The following is an 18,758-nucleotide window of genomic DNA, read 5'->3' on the forward strand; positions in this document are numbered from 1 at the left end:
AACTTTTACTAAGTCATTTGTAAGAAATATTTTTTCAGGCATTTTCTTTATTTTACACATGGTTTTGTCAGATCTGGATATGGAAAGATATGCAAGGTGAAGAAAACCAAAGACATCTGTGCAAGTGTGACTTAGAGAGGACACTGTGGAGCGTGGGACTGAATGGGTGCTGGGAAGGGAAGCCACCAGCTGGGCCTCAAGTCACCTGCTTGCACTGGGCTTTCTAGGCTGGAAGGATGGAGGAGTTTGGAAGATTTTCCTTCTTCTCTCTCTCTCTCTCTCTCTCTCTCTCTCTCTCTCTCTCTCTCTCTCTCTCTCTCTCTCTCTCTCTCTCTCTCTCTCTCTCTCTCTCTCTCTCTCTCTCTCTCTCTCTCTTTGTGTGTGTGGGGTAGGGTCTTGTGTAGCTCAAGCTGACCTCAAACTACCTATTTGGTTGAGGATGACCATGAACTCCTGAATTTTCCTCTTCCACCTCCCAAGTGCTGGTATCATGGGTGTGGACCACCACACCAAGCTCGTGTAGCGAGGTAGACTGAACCTGCCCGGGATCATGTATACCGGGCAAGCATGCAATCAACTGAGCCGTATCCCCAGTCCCAGATGCAATGTTGGTGGGAGTAAGGCCGGCTTAGACACAGCCACAGGGTAGGGACCTGACCTGATGCACTCAAGAGCACTCAACAAGCCTTGGTATTACATGTTTTCAGGCCCATAGGCTAAGTGAACATTTTCCTAGTTTGCCTGTATACAGTGTAACAGAAAATGGTGAGGTCTGGAGGTGATAAAATAGTGGGAAATTTTTTAAAAGAGAAGTGACAGGATAATGACGAGGAGACCCGGAAGGGAAGAATGGAAGCAGGGAGCTGGGGCGGGGCTAAGAAGGTAAAGATCCTTCCAGAGAGCACTGTAGAACAGAGGAAGGTGGGTTGCCTGTAACTAACTGTTGGTGGCTTTCTGACTCTACAGAGGGACATACAGATCCTGGGGGATCCTGGCTTCCTTTCCAAAAGCCTACGAAATGATCATGCGTTATCTGCTGCAGAAGCTAATTTCACCCCAGGCACCGAAGGCCCGGGAGACTGGCCACAAAACACAGATCTCAAGACTGATTGTACGGAGGGGGAGGGGGAGGGGGCTGGGCGCTGGGCGCTGGGAAGGAAGCACGCTGGGGTGTCTGCTGGGCTGGCTGGAGCGCTCAGAAGTAGTGCCATTTAGGGGACGCCGAGTTTACTTGGGCATTCTAACAGCAGAGTCTCCAAGCTGGGTTAAAAAGAGAGCTTTCAGCCAATTGACTCTCCTGGAACAGAAGAACCAGATTCTGTCTCGGGGGGTGGTGGAGGTGGGGTGGGGGGGGTGGAGATGCAGTGGAGTGAGGCAAACACCCCAGGCCTGACCGAATGCTCAAGGACACTGAGAGACTAAAGCAGAGCCGTAGCCACAAGAGCGCATAAAGAGGTTCTAGAAGCATCCTGGCTGATGCTCAGGCTCCACTTGCTAGCAACATGAGCGACTTCGTTGGGCAGGCCTAGCGAGGTGATAGGGACTCCGGGTGATAATAAAGATGACGACAACACCCTGCACCCCTCTTCACTCCAGGCCACCAGGGCCATCCATGAGTTGCTGCTAGTACCCAGCCAGCAGTCGGAGGTGCAGACTTTCTTCGCCTCCCTGTTCGTGGCCCTACTTTTCCGAATCTCTTCTCTGGTGATTGAGGGGAACACTGCTGACCCAGATAACCTGCATGAAACTGAGTCTGTGGACCCTGTGAGGTACCGTTGGGCCCTGGGCCAATGTGCTAGGGTGCAAGTGTGGGCCCCCAGCGCCTTGGCAACCTCACTAACCTGGTGCTTTCACACCGTCCACACTTAACTTTATTACTTACGCATGGAGTCAAGAAGCCTTCCTAGACTTTCTTGAAAAGATTCTTTAAAGTGGCTGTCTTTTTGGAGGAGAGAGGGAGGATGGGAGGATGGGAGGATGGTGGCAGGGGTGGGGGTTGGGGAGTGGGGGTTGGGGAGTGGGGGTTGAGGGTGGCAGGTTTATAACTCACAGGATAGGTGGGAGTCCTATGTGGGGTTAGGAGGGCGTGGCTGGCAGTGACTCCCTGCTTCCTGCTCTGTCCTCAGTTCTTCCATAGAGGCCTTGAAGACCTTAATGCGCACCTCTGGTTACACAGACCACATGACTTATATTCAGACACATGGGGGCTGGGAACTGCTTGTCAGCCCTGAAAGACACTATAATGGAATTACTCTGCTGGCCAGGTGAGCTGCATCCAGTCCCAGGGTGGAAGACCTTCTCCTGTGGCCTGGGTTTCACTCTGAGCACCCTATTGCTCTCTCAGATCCCTGGTGGTGATGAACTGCTGGCACAATCGCCCCGTCTTCAGCTTCCTCATTAGGACCCTCCAGGACCCAGAATGTGCCAATTACTTCACAGCCCTGGTGTTCCTGACAGAGGTGAGTGGAGAAGAGTGGGCAGAAGGCAGTGGAGACAGTGCCATGGGAAGCAACTGTACCCAGGGGAACCTCACCCCCCCGCCCCTCCCACCCCCCCATCCCCCACCACCACCCCAGAAGGCTTCCAGAGAGCGAAGTGGCCTGGTCTGTCCTTGCCACAGATGGGCTGGGGCACACGGGGAAGACTTCTTTACTGGCTTCCTTTGAGTCATATGCCATTAGCCTCCTCAGTGCCAAGACTTTGACTCTGCCTCAATTTTGTGCAGCATCAATTTTTGCTCGTCAATGACTTCAACTTTGACTAGCTGCCCTGATTCACTCTATAATTCAGACACTGGGCAGGGGAAAATGTGTAGAAAATTAAGAGATGTGTATAAATTGTATAGCACCGTTAATCATTACAGGGCCTAAAGGGAGCCACTCTCATGCTTTTGCTTGTATGAAGGTAGGTGTGTGTGTGTGCGTGCATGTGCGTGCGTGTGTGCGTGCGTGCGTGCGTGCGTGCGTGCGTGTGTGTGTGTGCGTGCGTGCGTGCGTGTGTGTGTGTGTGTGTGCGTGCGTGTGTGCGTGCGTGTGTGCGTGCGTGCGTGCGAGTGTGTAAGGTTGAAATCATTCTCTGATATTCTATGTCTGGCTCTTTTTATTGCATTTTTTTTTTTTTTTGGTTTGTTTTTAAATTGAGTTTTTGGTCAGTCTATAAGGAAATGGGTTTCATCGCAACAAGTGCTGATAGAATATTCTGTTTCTAATTTGACAGTATAAACAATACTGTAATAAACACCTCTATGCAAAACCTTTCCTGTATTCTAGATTATTGCCTTCCCTATTGACTGTAATATGTGGAAGTATGAGTTTCAAAAGTGAGACTGGCCTCCATGGCTTTTGATACAGAGGCCCAAGTGCTTCCCTGACGCCAGGATTGGGTAGGCTTTTGAGATCAGTTAGCTTCTTTAAAAATTCAAGCTACCTGATTATAAAAGTTATTACATTTATTTGCTTGTTTGTTTGCTTGTTTGTGTGTGTGGGGGCACACATGTGGAGGTCAGAGATAATAGGCAAGAGTCAGTTCTGACCTTCCACTATGTGAGTCTCAGGGACGAAACTCAGGTCTCAGTCTTGGCAGCTAGCACCTTTATCTACTGATCCATTTCACTGGCTTTAATCCACCTCAAACAAAAGAAAAAAAAAAGAGAAGTGGGTTGCTTTTGAATGCTGACAATATAATATGATAGCAATAATACTAAGATATAAACAGTGCTCTTCATTCTAAGATGCTAGCAGACGCTTGCCGAGTAGGCTAAGGATTCTCTTGGAGGATGCAGAGGCCTGACTAGCTGAGGATGCATTCAGGAGTGGGTCTTGGACATTGGTGTAATCAAAGGGCAGACAGTTAGGTCCTTAGTCAACTGTGACCCCCAAAGGGGTCTGGATCCACAGGTTAAGAACTGCTGCTCAGGTGGGTGTGGAACTCCACACCACCTCCTCCTGCTTCTGGGTGCCTTCACTCTTCAGAATTGCTCTGGCATAGGTTCAGGCATTAATCTGGTAGTAAGCTCCCTCCCTAGTTTATAGCTGTGGTCTAGAAACAGCTGGTCCTGAGGAACACTCTAGAAGCTCCCTCAAATGCTGATGCCCAGCTGAAATGAGTAGACACCCACATAAGCACTCGCTCGGCTGCTCTCCTTACGGGAGCACAGGCTGGAGTGGGGTTAGCCTGTTTGGGGTAGGGCTTTCAAGTAGAGAGACAGGTGAGACCCATTCTCCGCAGCTGGAGGGAAGCTTAACAGTTTTACAGCTGGAACTAAAGGGACTTAGGTACTAGCTAAGAAAGTAGGTCCAGTTCTATAGGTGAGAGACCGTGGGTGTGAACACTCGGGAACATTTTACAGTCTCTTATAACTCCTTGAGCATTGTTAAACTCCATCCAAAGGCAGCAGACTTTAAAACAGACAGGGCTGTATGCTTTATTTCAGAGTACTTAAGAAACTGAGTCCGGGTGCTCTAATTCTCATTTTGTAGAGGAGAAAACTCAGGCTCAGAGAATTTAAGAGATTTGCTCAGCTAGCAAATTCTGTATATCTGTAAATTATGGTATATCTGACTGCTGGCCTGACAAGAACAACAACAAAAAATCTTTGCCTTGAGGTCCACATGGTAACACACACACATCCACACACCCACACACATACACAGGCACACATATGCACACATACACAGATGCACTTGCACACACGCATACGTACACACACAAACACATACACACAGGCATGCACGGTCCTCTGTCTTCTGCGAATCCTTTCCCTGTCTTTTGCCCATTATCCTATTGAATTATTTGTCTTCGTATCTAAAGACTTGGGCTTCTTGAAGTTCTCTGTATCTTCAAGTCCAGTTCAAGGTCTGCCTCCTTTGTAAACTCGCGTTCACAATGCTTTGTAGTCTGTGGCATGTTGGTGTTTTCTTTGAACTATTCTCCGGGCAGCTCGTGATCATGTCTTTAAAGGCTCCCCAACTAAGGCGTCAGGATTGGCGACTGCTACGTGCATTTCTTATTTCTGTCACTCATCATCCCTTTTCAAAAATGAGCAAGGAAGACTTGCACCACGAATGAGTAACTGAGTGGTGAACTTGTCGTTTAAACTTTGGCCAGGGCCCTAAGAATGTTCTTTTACTAACAAGACAGAATCCAGAATTGTCCCCTTGCCTATCTTTCTGTTATTCTTGGCTTGCTCTTGCCAGCTGTTCCACTGTCCGGATGTGGCAGATGTTGTGGATGAAGTTGCCACCAACATTATGGCAAATTGGTTCAAGTGTGAGGACCTAGCCATAGCACGCCTATTCCTGCAGATCACAGAAGTCTTCACAAAGCACAAAAACACGGTAAAAATGGGATAGGGGCCGAGGACATGTCACCCGGAGAAAGTATAGATGGACCTGGAGAGACAGCGTGGCTAGTTATAGAGTGACATACTCTTGGAGTTAGAATACAGGTCCTCTGGTGGCCAGTCCTCCAAGCACAGGATCTGGGTGGGTTTGAATCATTCATGCTTCCTCCCACCCAGGAAAGATCCTGGAAGAGGTCCATCCATAAGTCACTTCAGAGAATAGATCCAGCCAATTCCAAAGTCCCAGACGTAATACTATCCAGGTCTCTGGAGCTTGGCATTGCCAGGAAGTGAGGAAAGCAATGATATGGGGGAATTTACGGTGTAGTAGACAGAAAAAAAACTGTCTTCTGACCTCTGCTCATAGAGTGCAAGAAGGCTCGTGGCCAGGTCCCTTTTTGGTAGCCTAGTTTGACCACCATCCAGTCTAGGGGCCATTCCAGGGTGAAAAGCATAAGAGCTTGTGCCCCAGTGGTCTACCTGAGGGGCGGGGTTGGTGGGACGGGCTGGTGGGGAAAAGTTTCCTGACCATACTTTTGGGCGGCTGTCGCTCTGCAGATAAAGCACCTCCAGATCCTGCAGCCCTGTGTGCTGAGCTGCTGCTACTCCTCCAACAGTGACCTGGTGATGGAGGCCTTCTTCATGCTGCAGCGCATCCTCAAGGACCTCACCTGGTCTCAGGCCTCCCTTTTCCTCCTTCAGCTGACCTTCACTTTGGTACACTTCTTTGAGGAGGTAAAGCCCCAAAGGGGTTGAGAAGTTTTGCTCTCCTGCCCTAGGTGGCTGTGACACAATGGAGAAGGCCTTTCATTGACCCCAGTAGTGTTCTTGGGGGTGTGTGTGGACTGAGTGCATCTTTACTTGTGCTTTATAATAGTCAAAAGAGGAGGGCAGCTGAGAGCAGCGCAGTGAACAGAGCTGTGCCAATAGTCAAAGTAGATGGGGGGCACGCATGCAGGAACCTGGTTGGTGGGTGCTGAACTTGGGGGTCTTCTGACCTGGGTGACCAGTGCAGGTACAGAGGTGTCTGTGTCTTCCCAAGAGTGTATCTTCTTACCCCAGGAGTCAGAGCAGCTGCGCCTGATAACCTTCAAGATCTACGCAAGTATCCTGGCTAAGGTCTCGAAGACGACCCTCATCTTTCCCTTGAAGCACCAGATCCTCAACCTGCTGATCCTCCTTGTGTTGCACCTGAGGGACACAAATGCCGACGTGGTGGAGGTGAGAAGCCGGACGGTGGAGCCTGGCATTCAGTTCTCGCTGGAAGTTAATACAGAACATGGTAAGCCCTTGGACAGGGCTGTGACAGGATTGTGTGACACCGAGGGGGCCCACTAGACTTTGGATGCTGGAGAGGTTCAGTGACATGGTTGGCTGTTGTGCTGTGTCTCCCCCTGCTCCAGTTAGACCTAGCTAGCTACTAAGTCCCAGCAGACATTTGTGGGCATGCAAATTCTGATGTAGGAAGTCTCACGGTGGCACTAGCTCCTCTCTCTGCTGCTTTGCCTTGGCCATGTGGTCTTTCTCTAGACTATTCTGCTCTTGTCTTACCAGTGAGGGGAGTTGGGGGCTCCCACAGTGAGAGAGCTCCAGTCAGGAGCTGAATGCTGGGCAGAGCAGAGAGACCTGGCTTTTGATGGGCCAAGCTCTGGGTGCAAGAGCCTGGAAGAATGCACTGCCGCTAAACACTTGGAAACTGCTGACTTGATTTGTAACAGGAGATATCTTAGCTACATCCAAGGATGCTGCTGAGCACATGACAGAAAGGATGAGTCCCTCCTGAGGAAGTCAGTGATATTCTGGCCAAGCCAACCTTGCTGTAGAGCAGGGACCACCCAGATGAGGACCTAAGACACTGAAGGACCTGGGTGAGGTGGTAATACTTCTGTGAACCCAGCACTCAGGAGCTTAACGTGCTGATTTGAGGCTAGCCTGGGCTACACAGCAAAAGCATGTCTCAATGGGGGAGAAGAGTTTAAAAAAAAAAAAAAGACTTTGGAGACATTTGTTTTCAGGGAGTCTGCTTTGGGGCTGGAAAGCCACAGGGCCAAAGGGTGTGCTGGAGAGAGTCAACATTAGAAGTGTCACTTTGACTTCCTCACGGGAAAATAAGAGGTTTTCAGTAGAGCCAGATGCCTGGTCAAGGCTCCACCTTTCTCTTAAGCCTGGATCCCTGCAGGTTCCACCAAGGCCAAATGAGCTGCTACCTGTCTCCCTCCAGGGTCCCTCTGCACCTTTGCCCAACCTCATTCACAGAATCTCCAGTGCTGAACCTCTTATCTCCCCAGGTCTGCAGGCTCAGCCTCTGCAACATAGCTGCCATCCTGGGCTGGCCCAAACTCAAAGGGGTCTTCGCCAAGAGTGACGCATTTACCATCCTCAGTGCCCTGGTAAGCCAGCAGCTAACTCTTCACTCTGCCCTGTGCAAGGGAGCCAGCCCCTGACCCCACCCCACCCCCCACCCCAGCCCTAAACCGTCTGACTCAGTCTCCTCCCTGTAGCTGGGGTTAGCAATTATGCATCACTTACTCAACAGGGCATCTGCCCCGCCCATCCCCCTCACCCCCAGTGCTTTCTGCCTCCCCTGGAGAGCTAGGTAGTTGGTTGGTAATCTCTGAGTACTTTGGCAAAGGGTCAGGGAGAGAAATGCACTTTCTAATACAAAGGCAGGGCATTTGGGCCAGTTTAGGCTTGAAGAAAGATGACCTGCCGCCTCCCCCAATGACCAGAGGAGGGGTCATCTTCATGGGGGAGGGATGGGAAATGGGTAATGCTTAGTGTATTCATTCCTTTTCTACTGCTATGATTAAACACCACGGAGAGTTTAGTTGAGCTGACAGTTCCAAAGGTTTAGAGTCCACAGTGGTGGAGGGAAGGTGTGGCAGCGGCAGCGGGAATCTGAGGGCTCACATCTCAAGCCATGAAGCAGAGAGAGCAAACTCAGAATGGCATGAGTCTTTTTTTTTCTCACTTTTTATTTTATTTTATTATATATATATATATTTATTAATTTTTTCATATTACATTTCAATTGTTATCCCATCCCTTGTATCCCCCTATTCCTCCCTCCCTCCCACTCTCCCCCTACTCCCTTCCCCTATGACTGTGACTGAGGGGGACCTCCTCCCCCTGTATATACTCATAGGATATCAAGTCTCTTCTTGGTAGCCTGCTATCCTTCCTCTGCCTCCAGGCCTCCTCATCCAGGGGATGTGGTCAAATATAGGGCACCAGAGTTCGTGTGAAAGTCAGTCCCCACTCTCCACTCAACTGTAGAGAATGTCCTGTCCATTGGCTAGATGTGGGTAGGGTCACAAGTCTTTAACCTGCCTCCAGTGACACACTTCCAGCGAGGCCACACCTTCTAAACCTTCCCAAGAGTGCCATCAATTGGAGACTAAGTATTCAAGTGCCTGAGACTATGGGGGCAAGTACACCTAGACACCAGTAGAATTGAGGACTCAGTGTCTGGGGGCGCTTTGTATACCTCTCCATTCCCTTGGCTTGGTCAATCTAGGAAGGCTTCATGGTAGCAAATAAGGTTTCAGAAGCTGGGTGAATTTTGTTTGTTTGTTTATGTTTTTTTTTGAGACAGGATTTCTCTGTGTAGCCTTAGCTGTCCTGGAATCACTTAGTAGAGCAGGCTGGTCTTGCACTCAAAGAGATCTGCCTGCCTCTGCTCCCCAAGTGCTGGGATTAAAGGCGAGTGCCACCACGCCCAACAAGCCGGGTTCTGAAAGCAAGTGTTCTGCAGTTGGGATGTTTTCCGTCTACCGCCCTGCTTAGATTGTCTAAGAGGCAGGAGAATTGGGCAGCACACCCCTTCAGCTATGTCATCTGACGCTGCTTCTTTCAGCTGAAGCAGGAAAGGAGAAGGGCGCTGTGGTTTCTCAAGCAGAGTGTGGCTCTCTTCAAGAGCCCGCAGGGCTCCATCCGCCAGGTGGCTGTGTGGTTTACAGGTATGCCGGGCCTCTACCTTCGCGGAGCCACTGTCTCTTTGAAGTTGGGTTTTTCAAACCGATGGAGGGCTGGGCATGTGAGGAGTTAATTACAGGACCCAAGGTAATTATAAAGTCCCTGGTACTGTCCTCCATCTGCTCCCCTTCCCCACGAGGAGCACCTGGTTGGGGAGAATATCTATTAGCAGAATGGGCAAACTCCTAAGAAAGCAGGGCAGCATAGCTCCCAAAGGGTAGAGCGTCAGACCTGTGCGTGGTCCCTAATGGAGGACATTCAAAGACAGGTGGGCACTACCTCCTGCCACGCCTTGGACAAGCATCTTTGGAGTGGAGTTTATTTATGCCTTTACTTGGTCCAATTGCTTAGAACCCTTCGCAGAATCGGAGCAAGTCCAGCCCTAAGGCTGGTAACCAAGGGTGAGAAAGACAGATAAAGGGACAGGGTGAAGACTTGTAGCAGAGAACGTACAGGTAGGGCTGGCTGGCCCCTTGTGAGGCCACTGAGTGCCTTGTGTGCCCCTGTAGGTCAGATCCTCCGCATCCTTGACGGGGACGAGAAATATGAAAGTGAAGCAGAATATGCAGGTGAGTGGTCACCTCATTGCCTCGTGCTTGAATCTTATCAGAGGGGTGGGTTGGAAATGAAGGCAGGAGGGTTCATAAGGACCATCACGCTGAGCCGGGAGGTGGTGGTGCACGCCTTTAATCCCAGCACTCGGGAGGCAGAGGCAGGCAGATTGTTGTGAGTTCGAGGCCAGCCTGATCTACAAAGCAAGTCTAGGTCACTGTCTCTGTCTCTGTCTCTCTGTCTGTACAAAGCAAGCCTAGGGCAGTGTCTGTCTCTGTCAGTCTCTCTCTCTCTTTCTCTGTCTCTGTGTCTCTCTCTTCTTCCCACATTTCATGACACAGTGACTCCCCACTCCCCCATCCTCCGGTGTGACTGTCTTGGGTTGCAGTTCTCCTGGGGGGGGGGGGGTGTCAGAGGACTTCACACAGAATGGAGAAGGAGGCCAGAGCTAGGGAGGGACGTGGGAGGACCAAAAGAGCAACCTGTCTTGTGTCTCCCTGAGCCTGGGGTAAGTTTGGGGTCTTGAGTGTCCTGAGTAGCATGGACTTGTAGAAGAAATTTTATATTGTACAAGATGGGAGTTTGCCGCGTTCTTCCAAGTGATGCCGGGGCCCTCTTGCCCAACCCAGTTACTTTTCTGTTCACTGTACCACCCCCTCTATCTGTTACAGCCTTCAGGTACATGCAGAGAGACTCTGACCCCATAGTCAGTTGCCTCACCGTGCAGACTTTATACATCCTAGAAGCCATGGAGAAAGCGGCGCAGGCTAAGACCCCTTCTTCCTGTCCCTGGATGAGCAGGTTCCAAAGGAGACACTGCTGAGCCCCACATGCTAGGGTCCAAGACAAAGGCTCACCACCAACACCATGACCACAGGCTACCTCCCCTGAGTCCTGCACTGGATGTGGTGTGTTCCTGTAGAACTCGGCCAATAAAAAGAGAAAGTGAACTTTTTTTTTTCTTTTTTTTGTGGAGCTGGATGTCAATTTGTGGCAATGAGCTGACTTGTATGCAGAAATTGTCTGGGTCAGGCTGGGGGGTTTCTCTGCTCTGCTATCTCGTGCCCACTCTCTTTGAGCCACGTGACCTTAGGTGGTTTTCTTTGGACCAACTTGAATTACAGGCTACACCGTATTAGACTCATGAGATATCTAGAGTTCATTTGTATGGGCAGTTGTTGGTTTTGGTTTTATACATTATACAAAGTCTTGCCATGTGGCCAGGCTGGGCCTCAAACTCAGGACTCCTGAGTGCTGGGCTTGTAGGTGTGTGACTCGCAATACCCAACCATAGCAAGATACTGTCTTGCTGTGTAGCCTGGGCTTGTTTTGAACTCTTCTAGTGGTAGGGCAGTGTTCTTACTGATAGATGGCGGTGTACCCTCTGGCTAGTTGAAGCAGGGAACTTAGGGGTGTTTTTGGTGTTTGTTTTGCGAGCTCACAGAGAGTGTGGTCAACTGTGGTAGGTAGGATCACTCTATAAATGCAGCACCATAGCTGCCCCTGGGCACTGCCCAAACAGTGACCGTGGCAGAATAGTCACTGTTCTGCCAAAGAGCCACACGCGTCCTTCCCCTTCCATGATAAGGGGACAATGCCTGCTCATCCTCATGCTCCCCTGTTGCAATCATTCTGAGATCTGCCCGACATTGGGTTCTTGAGGTGAGGAGGGGTCTATTTGGGGGTCCCCTGTGGCTCCTATAGCCCCTCTCCCCTCAGCACCCTGTCTCTTATCCTCACCTTCAGCTGCTGGTAAAAGCTTGCAGAACAATGAGCTAATTTCTTCAGACAAACGCAGGCTCCATCACAGCCATCGCTGCGAAGAAGCCTGGTGTCACAGGCTCAGGCCGTGACGTGCCCACCTGTCTTGTCTCAAACAAAACATCTAGTAACAGGCTTTGGGATTAAACCCTCCAATACTAGGTGTCCCCTCATCATACTTGTGGGGCATGGCGAGTTAAGTCTACTCTCCCAGAACCCACAGAAAAGAGCAGAGTGGGGCCTGGGGGGAGGGGAGGAGGGGAGGGTGTGCATACGTGTAACCCAAGCACTACAGAGGCAGAGACAGGAGGATCCTCGGGGCTTCCTGGTCAGACTGAATCAGCAAGATGTTAATTAAATGAGCCCTGTCTCAAATAAGGTGGAAGCCAGGCGTGGCGGCACATGCCTTTAACCTCAACATTCAGGAGGCAGAGGCAGGCACGGCTCAGTGTGTTTGAGGTCAGCCTGGTCTACATAGTGAGATCCTATCTCAAGAAATAAAAAATAGCCTGGTATGGTAGTGCACGCCTTTAATCCTAGCACTCGGGAGGCAGAGACATGTAGATCTCTGTGAGTTTGAGGCCAGCCTGGTCTACAAAGCGAGTCTAGGACAGCCAAGACTACACAGAGAAACCCTGTTTCGAAAAATGAAAAATAAATAAATAATATAATATAAAATAAAAATAATTAAAATACAAATACATAAACAAGGTGGGGTATGACTGAGGCCTCCATATGCACATACACAGGCATGGATACTCACACACATATGTGTAGAACACACACACATTTAGAAATAAAATAAATCTTTAAATGTATTTATTTATTTAGAGATAGGGCTTCTCTGTGTAGCCCTGGCTGTACTAGAACTCACTCTGTAGACCATGCTGGCCTTGAACGTAAGGGATTCACCTGCCTTTGCCTCCTGAGTGCTAAGAGTAAAAGTGTGTACCATCATGCCCAGCTTTAAATACTTTTAGCAAGATCAGCAGTGTTCTTGACCACTGAGCTGTCTCTCTAGCCCTCCCATATTTAAGAATCTCTTAATTTTGGATCCTTTACCGAGGATGTTGGTGTCCCAAAAGGCTGACCTGAATTTGGAAAACCTGTTGCTGCCAACCCTCTAGGACATGAGGGGAGGAGTCAGTGCAAGGAGGAAGCTGCTGAAGGGCCACCCTCCATTATCCACAACCTCCCTCCTCCCTTCATCTACACACCCAGCTCAACAGCAGCTGGCCACACCCAGTTGTCACTTCCCACAGTTCACAATGGGCTGCAGCTGCCTGTGGAGTAGAATAGAATCTTCTGTAGAATATAAGCTTTGGGGAGTAGGGGTGGGGCCGGAGGCTGGCATGGGTGGGGCTCAGTTGGCCAGCCAAAATCAATGATCTTCACCAATGCGGCTGTCCCATTATCCAAGGCAGAAGGCTCTGTCCTTGCCCAAGAGGCTGGGGACATAGGGCAGGACTGTGCACAGTGTCTCCCTTTTGTAGCTAGGGGGCCCCTCCCGCTTGCTTCTCTGCAGTAGAAGAAGCCTCTTTCAGAATCCCTTTCCCACTCAGCATCGAGCTCTGGCTTGTTGGGTTAACCTAAGCAGCAGGGGCTTGCGTGGGCTCAGAAGCCACTTGCTTTTTTACTTGGGAAACAAAGCAACACAAGATGCTCCTGGCTTCCTGGCTCCTCAGAAGTGATGAGGCAGAGCCTTCTAGGTTCAGATGGTATTTAGGAGCAGGCCAGACACACAAGAGTGTACAGAGATGGCTAGGTGACAAAACGATGCACTTGGGGCTGGAAGGGTAAATCAGCAGTAGGCTGTGTGTGCTTGGCGTGCATGAAGCTCTGGGTTCCATTCCCAGCCCTAACAGTGATCAACGGTGGTGGAAAATACACCTCTCCAAAGACTGAAAATTACTGATCCAGTAATAAAATCACAAGCACCGCACAGCCGGTTTTGTATATGAGTATTTCAGTATATTTACATTTCTGTCTTCTCTCTGTAAGTGAAACAAAACACGTCCAGTATGTACCACACATGGGGAGCCTCAAGTCTTAGAAAAAGCATGCATTGTGTTAATGAAGGAAAGCAGGGGCTTTGATGGGGCAGGCTGATCAAATCCCAGCCCTGCCCTGAGAGTCACTCCCAATTCGTGACTGTTCTAATTCCATACAGAAACCATCACCTATTACCAGGGATAGGGACTGTCTAGCGAAGAATGCACTGAGCAGTACCTGTGGAGGGTGGACTCAATGCTATGCCTGCTCTTGAACAACTGTCCCTGCAGGCCACATGAAGGGTTGGGAGGAGAAGGTAACGTACCCAAGGAACCCTAAACCCTAAGCCCATGGGGCCCAGTCACAACGGCCAGCGTCATACACCTGCCCCTATATAACATCCCACCCCTAAGAAAGAACCACCAGTCACAGGCCAACAGCCTGCTAGGCACACTTGTGTGGACAATGGTCATTCGCTTTTTATTTATGACAAGTTCTCAGAACACACACATCCAATTGCAGAACAGAAATGTACAGCATGAGGCTTAAATAACTTTCATACACTATGTACAGTCATCAGCAGAGGTACAAAACATATACACACCTTGTGCTACCACGTCACAGGAGAGCGCATGAGCCAAATGAGACCCTGCAGCCTGGGCAGGGGCAACGGCAGCTGTAAGAGCTAGTGGCGAGGCAGGGCAGGGCAGGGCAGGGCGGGGCACCAAGACTTCAGCGGTCTTTTTCTGACTTGCAGCAGCGGCAGCACCACCACCAGCCTCCCACTTTCTGACAAAGCCTTTAGGACGCAGGATTGAAGGTGGCGGGGAAGAGGCAAAAGGAGGTCAGCTGGGTGCTAGAGATGAAGAAGGGTAGGCAGAGGGACAGAACGATGATGTCAAAGAAACAGAACGGTCTTGCAGAGCGGTGAAGACCCCGGAGTCAGGAGGAGGGTGGGGACGGCTGGGCTCAGGAAAGCCTGTGGGAGTGCTGGCTGCTGAGCTCAGCAAAGGAAGCCGCAGGAAGAAGTTTCTTGTTTGAAAGTACAAAGGGACAGGCGCCCCAGGTTTGGGCCACATGAAGGGAAGGAATTCAGTGCCCCTACAGGGCAGATCCTGCCCACACAAACATACCAGGCACAGCTAAGAGGGCGTGCCTGTACCCAGCCCAGACTCCAGGGGAGGCCTCCAAGAACTGGGAGAGGGCAAGGCAGAGATTCACCGACTTCACATCAGCTTCCCGCCTGGGCTACCGCCACAATGAGAGGCTCACAGACACCCCAGCATCTTCCCTGTGTGGTTTTGTGCTTTAAACTGCCCTTTGCCCACCAAGCCACACAGCCTCAGACCACTGCAAGCCTGCAGTTGGGGCAAGGCTGGGAGGCCACTTCCTAATCCATAGCTGTCCCTTTTCAAGTGGCTGGTGATGGCACTCTGACCAACCACATGAAGGGCTGGGCTGGGTCAGCCTCTTGGTCTTTGCTTTCTCTCCCCCTCCTTTGGACAGTCTCGAAAAGCTGCCTCCAAGCATAGCCCTTCCGGGAGCTGGCTGCTGTAGAGTCAAGTCTTTCCAACAAGAGCAAACACTGAATTGGTTAATACTGGAACCGGTCCTGGCCCAGGATTGTACATAGGAGGACTAAGAGAGCGGGGACAGTAGACACTGTCCATCCAGATGGAAGCCAACCAGCTTTGGAAGCATGGATGTGGGGGTTAGCTCAGGAGATGGGAGCCTGGGTCCAGGCTCTTCGGGCTCAGTATGGTGAGGTACAGCTATACTCAGGTTTTTAAAAGCTTGGGGTATGTGGGTTGAGGGAGGGCCCCACAGCATACAGATGTGGCCTGGGCCTCAAGTCTCAAGATGGTCACAAGAAGTAAGTATGACAAGTCCCAGAAGTGCATGGCTGAGTCGGCTACAAGGCATGACATCCCCAGACTAATTTGAGACTCAGCCCATCTGGGAGAAACCACCTAGGCCCAAGTTTGCCCGAACCATCTACCCTGCTATTGTGCTCAAATCACAACTAGTTTGTGCTTTTAACACTTAGGACGTTTGTGCAACGAGTGGAGCTGGGGGTCCTGCCCCTGACTATGAACCTTGGACACCCGTGGAAGAGTGGACAGGGGCTCCCACATTCCCAGAACACAGCTCAGAATGGCTCGGGGACAATGCGCTCAGAGCTCTGAAGTATTTCAAGTTTAGTCAATGACACTTGCTGGGACAGCATAGCAGCCCCGCCATGAGGTAGTGACCCATCAGAAACGGCAGAAGGGGCAGTGACGGTGAGCACCTCTCGCGGGGCTGTAAGACCACACACTTGGTATAAGAACTGGCCTTGCAGCTATACAGTACAGGTACCCCAGGCTGGGGTAGCCCAGCCCATGGGGTCGGGACATAAGTCTTACATTTTTTCTGTAGTTTGTAAACAGTCATGCAGATGGGTTCTAGGTTTTCTTACAGGGTGTAAGATCCAGGCTTTCCGTTCAGGTGGAGATAGGTAAAGGAGAAGATGTGGTCACGTCTGAGTGCTAAAGACATTTCTTAACACTCCCAGGATGAACAGAGGAAGGAGGGTCTCTGGTCATTGCAGACAGATTTGTCCAGGTTCCAGCTGACCCGCTTTCTAGGCGCGCCGCTCTGAATATCCACTTACCCAGACTTAACACCATGTCCAAAAGGGCCACCGATAAGCGGGACAATCTTCTCAATCTCAGCCTCAGACACAGCTCTGGGATGGCTCAGAGAAGGCCGCGGCGTCCACAGGCCCTAACTTTCCCATCCCAGGGCCACGTGGACAGGCACCAACGTACCCGCCGTAGAAGAGCTAAAAGTGCTGATGCGCCACGCTAGCTCTCCAAAGTCTGCAAGTCCTCTGAGTGGAGCTGGGGTTCGTGGCTCCCGGAATGAGACCAGGAAACACAAGATCAGCGAAGCAATCAACTATGGACCAGCTCAAGGGTGGGGAAGCCCCTCTCAAGGCCAAGTCCTATGAATTCAGAGTTGTTCCAGTAGGGGGCGCCAGACACCGGCTCCACCTCATCCCAGCAGCTGAGCCCACAGCACCAAGGGAAGAAGCAAGGACAGACTCAGTACCTCCTCATGTTAATCTAAAAGGGAGGGCCAGTCTGGTTTTAAGGCTTGAAAACCTGTTTCTAGAAAAACTAAAGGAAAAGAAGCTGAGGAGGTGCCCTGTCCCCATGGGATGGAAACATAATTGGCTGGGGAGAGGGGTTTGGGCAAAGTACCTGGTAGTCTTACTATTCAAGCCTAGTGGGCATTCCCCCACGCTACATCCCACTGGGCCACACAGGACTCTGGGGAGCATTGGTTTCCTGGTCCTGGGCTGTTAGGGTGCAGTCTCTGACCTTCAGGGACTGGGGGCACAAGGCCCAGAAGTAGAAGACACATGTGGGCTGCGGGCATGGCAGGCATAAGGCTGCCCAGCATGATGCCAGGCCTCAGGATGGAGGAAGGCACTGTGGCATCAGGCTGCCTAGAGACCTGGCCTATGCTAGAAGATATGCCGGGGTGGGCAGCACGAGGGCAAATGGCCAGAGCTGCAAAGGGTGGAGGGGAGCTCTCCCTCGTTTGCAGAGCGAGCAGAGTCGGGGGGCGGCCTTGGAGTGCCAGAGAGAAGACTTCCGCCAAGGGCGGAGGGAAGAAAAGGGGAAGAAACTTCAAGTCAGTTTTCCAGGAGGCAACAGCAAAACATAAAAATAAAAATAAATCAATAAATTAAATAACTGCAGTATCGCTGACCTTCTCCCCAGAGGAACTGTTTAAGCAGTTCCACTGAGAGACTCCAGCAAAAGGGGACTTCAAAGAATGTCTGGGCCCCCTTGGGATTGGTTCTTGGTGGCCGTTGGGTTTTAGGGTCAGCTGCAGGACTCAGCTGCTTACATCTGGTTTCCATGGTTACCTGAGAACTACCTTGGTGGGCTCAGAGGCAGGTGTAGTGGCTCCAGCGGCGGTGGCGATGGGGACACTGGAAGAGGCTAGCTTACTGGCAGATAGATGGGTGGGGTCTGGAACCTGCTTCTCCCTCAGTCTCAAGCTAAGCTGAGAGCCTGGAAGAGGGGCAGGGCTGGCTCCGCAGGAGGCCATGTGGCCAGCTGGGAGAAGAGCAGGTGATGGGGACGGTGGAAGGGTGGGGTAGGGGAATCATGCCCTTTGGCTTCACAGCTTGATTCCCTCCTCTGCCTCTCCTCTCATAGGAGGCAGGGGAGGGACAGAGGGGACAAGAGAAGCAGAGCAAGAGCAGGGCCACACCCTCTGTCCTCAGTACATCTGGCTGGTCTGATCTGGTCAGGCCACAGCTTCCTGTCCATGCTGTGTAGGCTGCTGGGTCTGAGGTCTGGCCAAACTCGGTTCCAGCTTCAAGGGTGGGCTGCTGGTAGCCTCCGCATGCTCCAGAACTTCACTGTCAGGTCACTGCAGAGGGGAGGACAGGGGGCGGGGGGGGGGGGAGAGGGTGCTCAGCTGCCAATGTGAGCCCAGCTGGCTGCCCCCAAAAGTAAAGGCTGGGCAGATTCCCCACCTCCCTCACATATGGCTGGGCTATGGCAGATACAGCTTAGGAGCAGTGGGGAGCACACAGGGAAGGGTACCAGGCAAAGGGAGGGCCTGGGTTATCGTCTCAAGACCCTGCAGGACTTTCCTGTGGTTCTGTTTTGTCCAGGCCTGAATGCCTCCCCTCTGCTCTCCGCTACCTAGGGTTCCTTCCCCGCAGCTCATGCTTGCAAGAGGGGCAGGCAGGGCAATCTGTTGGGTCGAGCAAGGCACGGAGGGAGAATAAGAAGGTCAAGAGTAAAACAATCTCATACCGTGAAGAAGCAGCTCAGATCGAGGTGGGGGAGGGGAGGGGGGAGACAGGAGAAGGCAAGAAGGGGGAAGAATGAGAGAGGACACAGGGAAGGCCGGGGAGGGTCAGGGCAGGGTGGTGGCGCGGCCCTTTATGGCCAGGACTCGGCGAGGAAGGCAGGGAGTGAGTCCTGGGATGTAATTCCACAGCTTTACCCGGCAGTCACTATGAGGGGGGAAGAGGTAGAGAGGCATAGAGGAGAGGTAGGAAGAGATGGGAGGGGAGAGGAGGGACGTGGTGGGAACAAGGAGAGAAAAGAAGAAACCCAGCTGAGTG

The 18,758-nt window shown here is 51.3% G+C and overlaps 2 protein-coding genes across 13 annotated transcripts in view; one reads left to right on the forward strand and one right to left on the reverse strand.

Moving 5' to 3' along the window:
* LOC311595779 (maestro heat-like repeat-containing protein family member 7) overlaps positions 1-10,904 on the forward strand; it is a 38,747-nt gene extending 27,843 nt beyond the window's left edge. For 5 of the 6 annotated variants that reach the window (XM_084778746.1, XM_084778745.1, XM_084778748.1 and 2 more), the window contains 11 exons: positions 967-1,111; positions 1,597-1,769; positions 2,127-2,264; positions 2,345-2,459; positions 5,196-5,336; positions 5,900-6,076; positions 6,404-6,562; positions 7,630-7,731; positions 9,198-9,300; positions 9,826-9,885; positions 10,540-10,904. In XM_084778746.1, the coding sequence (XP_084634872.1) occupies positions 967-1,111; positions 1,597-1,769; positions 2,127-2,264; positions 2,345-2,459; positions 5,196-5,336; positions 5,900-6,076; positions 6,404-6,562; positions 7,630-7,731; positions 9,198-9,300; positions 9,826-9,885; positions 10,540-10,691 (1,465 nt within the window). In that variant the 3' untranslated portion in view covers positions 10,692-10,904. Of the gene's footprint in view, positions 1-966; positions 1,112-1,596; positions 1,770-2,126; positions 2,265-2,344; positions 2,460-5,195; positions 5,337-5,899; positions 6,077-6,403; positions 6,624-7,629; positions 7,732-9,197; positions 9,303-9,825; positions 9,886-10,539 lie in introns of those variants that run through there. The other variant, XM_084778749.1, reaches the window with a different exon arrangement.
* Positions 10,905-14,093: 3,189 nt separating this feature from the next.
* The window catches only part of KIF21B (kinesin family member 21B), a 51,017-nt gene continuing 46,352 nt past the window's right edge, over positions 14,094-18,758 (reverse strand). For 4 of the 7 annotated variants that reach the window (XR_014779951.1, XR_014779952.1, XR_014779953.1 and 1 more), the window contains 2 exons: positions 18,445-18,647; positions 14,094-18,052 (listed from right to left, as the gene is read on the reverse strand). Coding sequence is in view for 3 of the 7 variants with exons in the window: in XM_084785610.1 (XP_084641736.1) it covers positions 17,998-18,052 (55 nt within the window). In the remaining 4 variants the exon portion in view is untranslated. The remainder of the gene's footprint in view (positions 18,053-18,444; positions 18,648-18,758) is intronic. The other 3 variants (XM_084785610.1, XM_084785612.1, XM_084785611.1) reach the window with 1 other exon arrangement.

This window comes from Acomys minous (assembly GCF_964271855.1).
Source record: "Acomys minous genome assembly, chromosome: 1".
Taxonomy (NCBI): Eukaryota; Metazoa; Chordata; class Mammalia; order Rodentia; family Muridae; genus Acomys; species Acomys minous.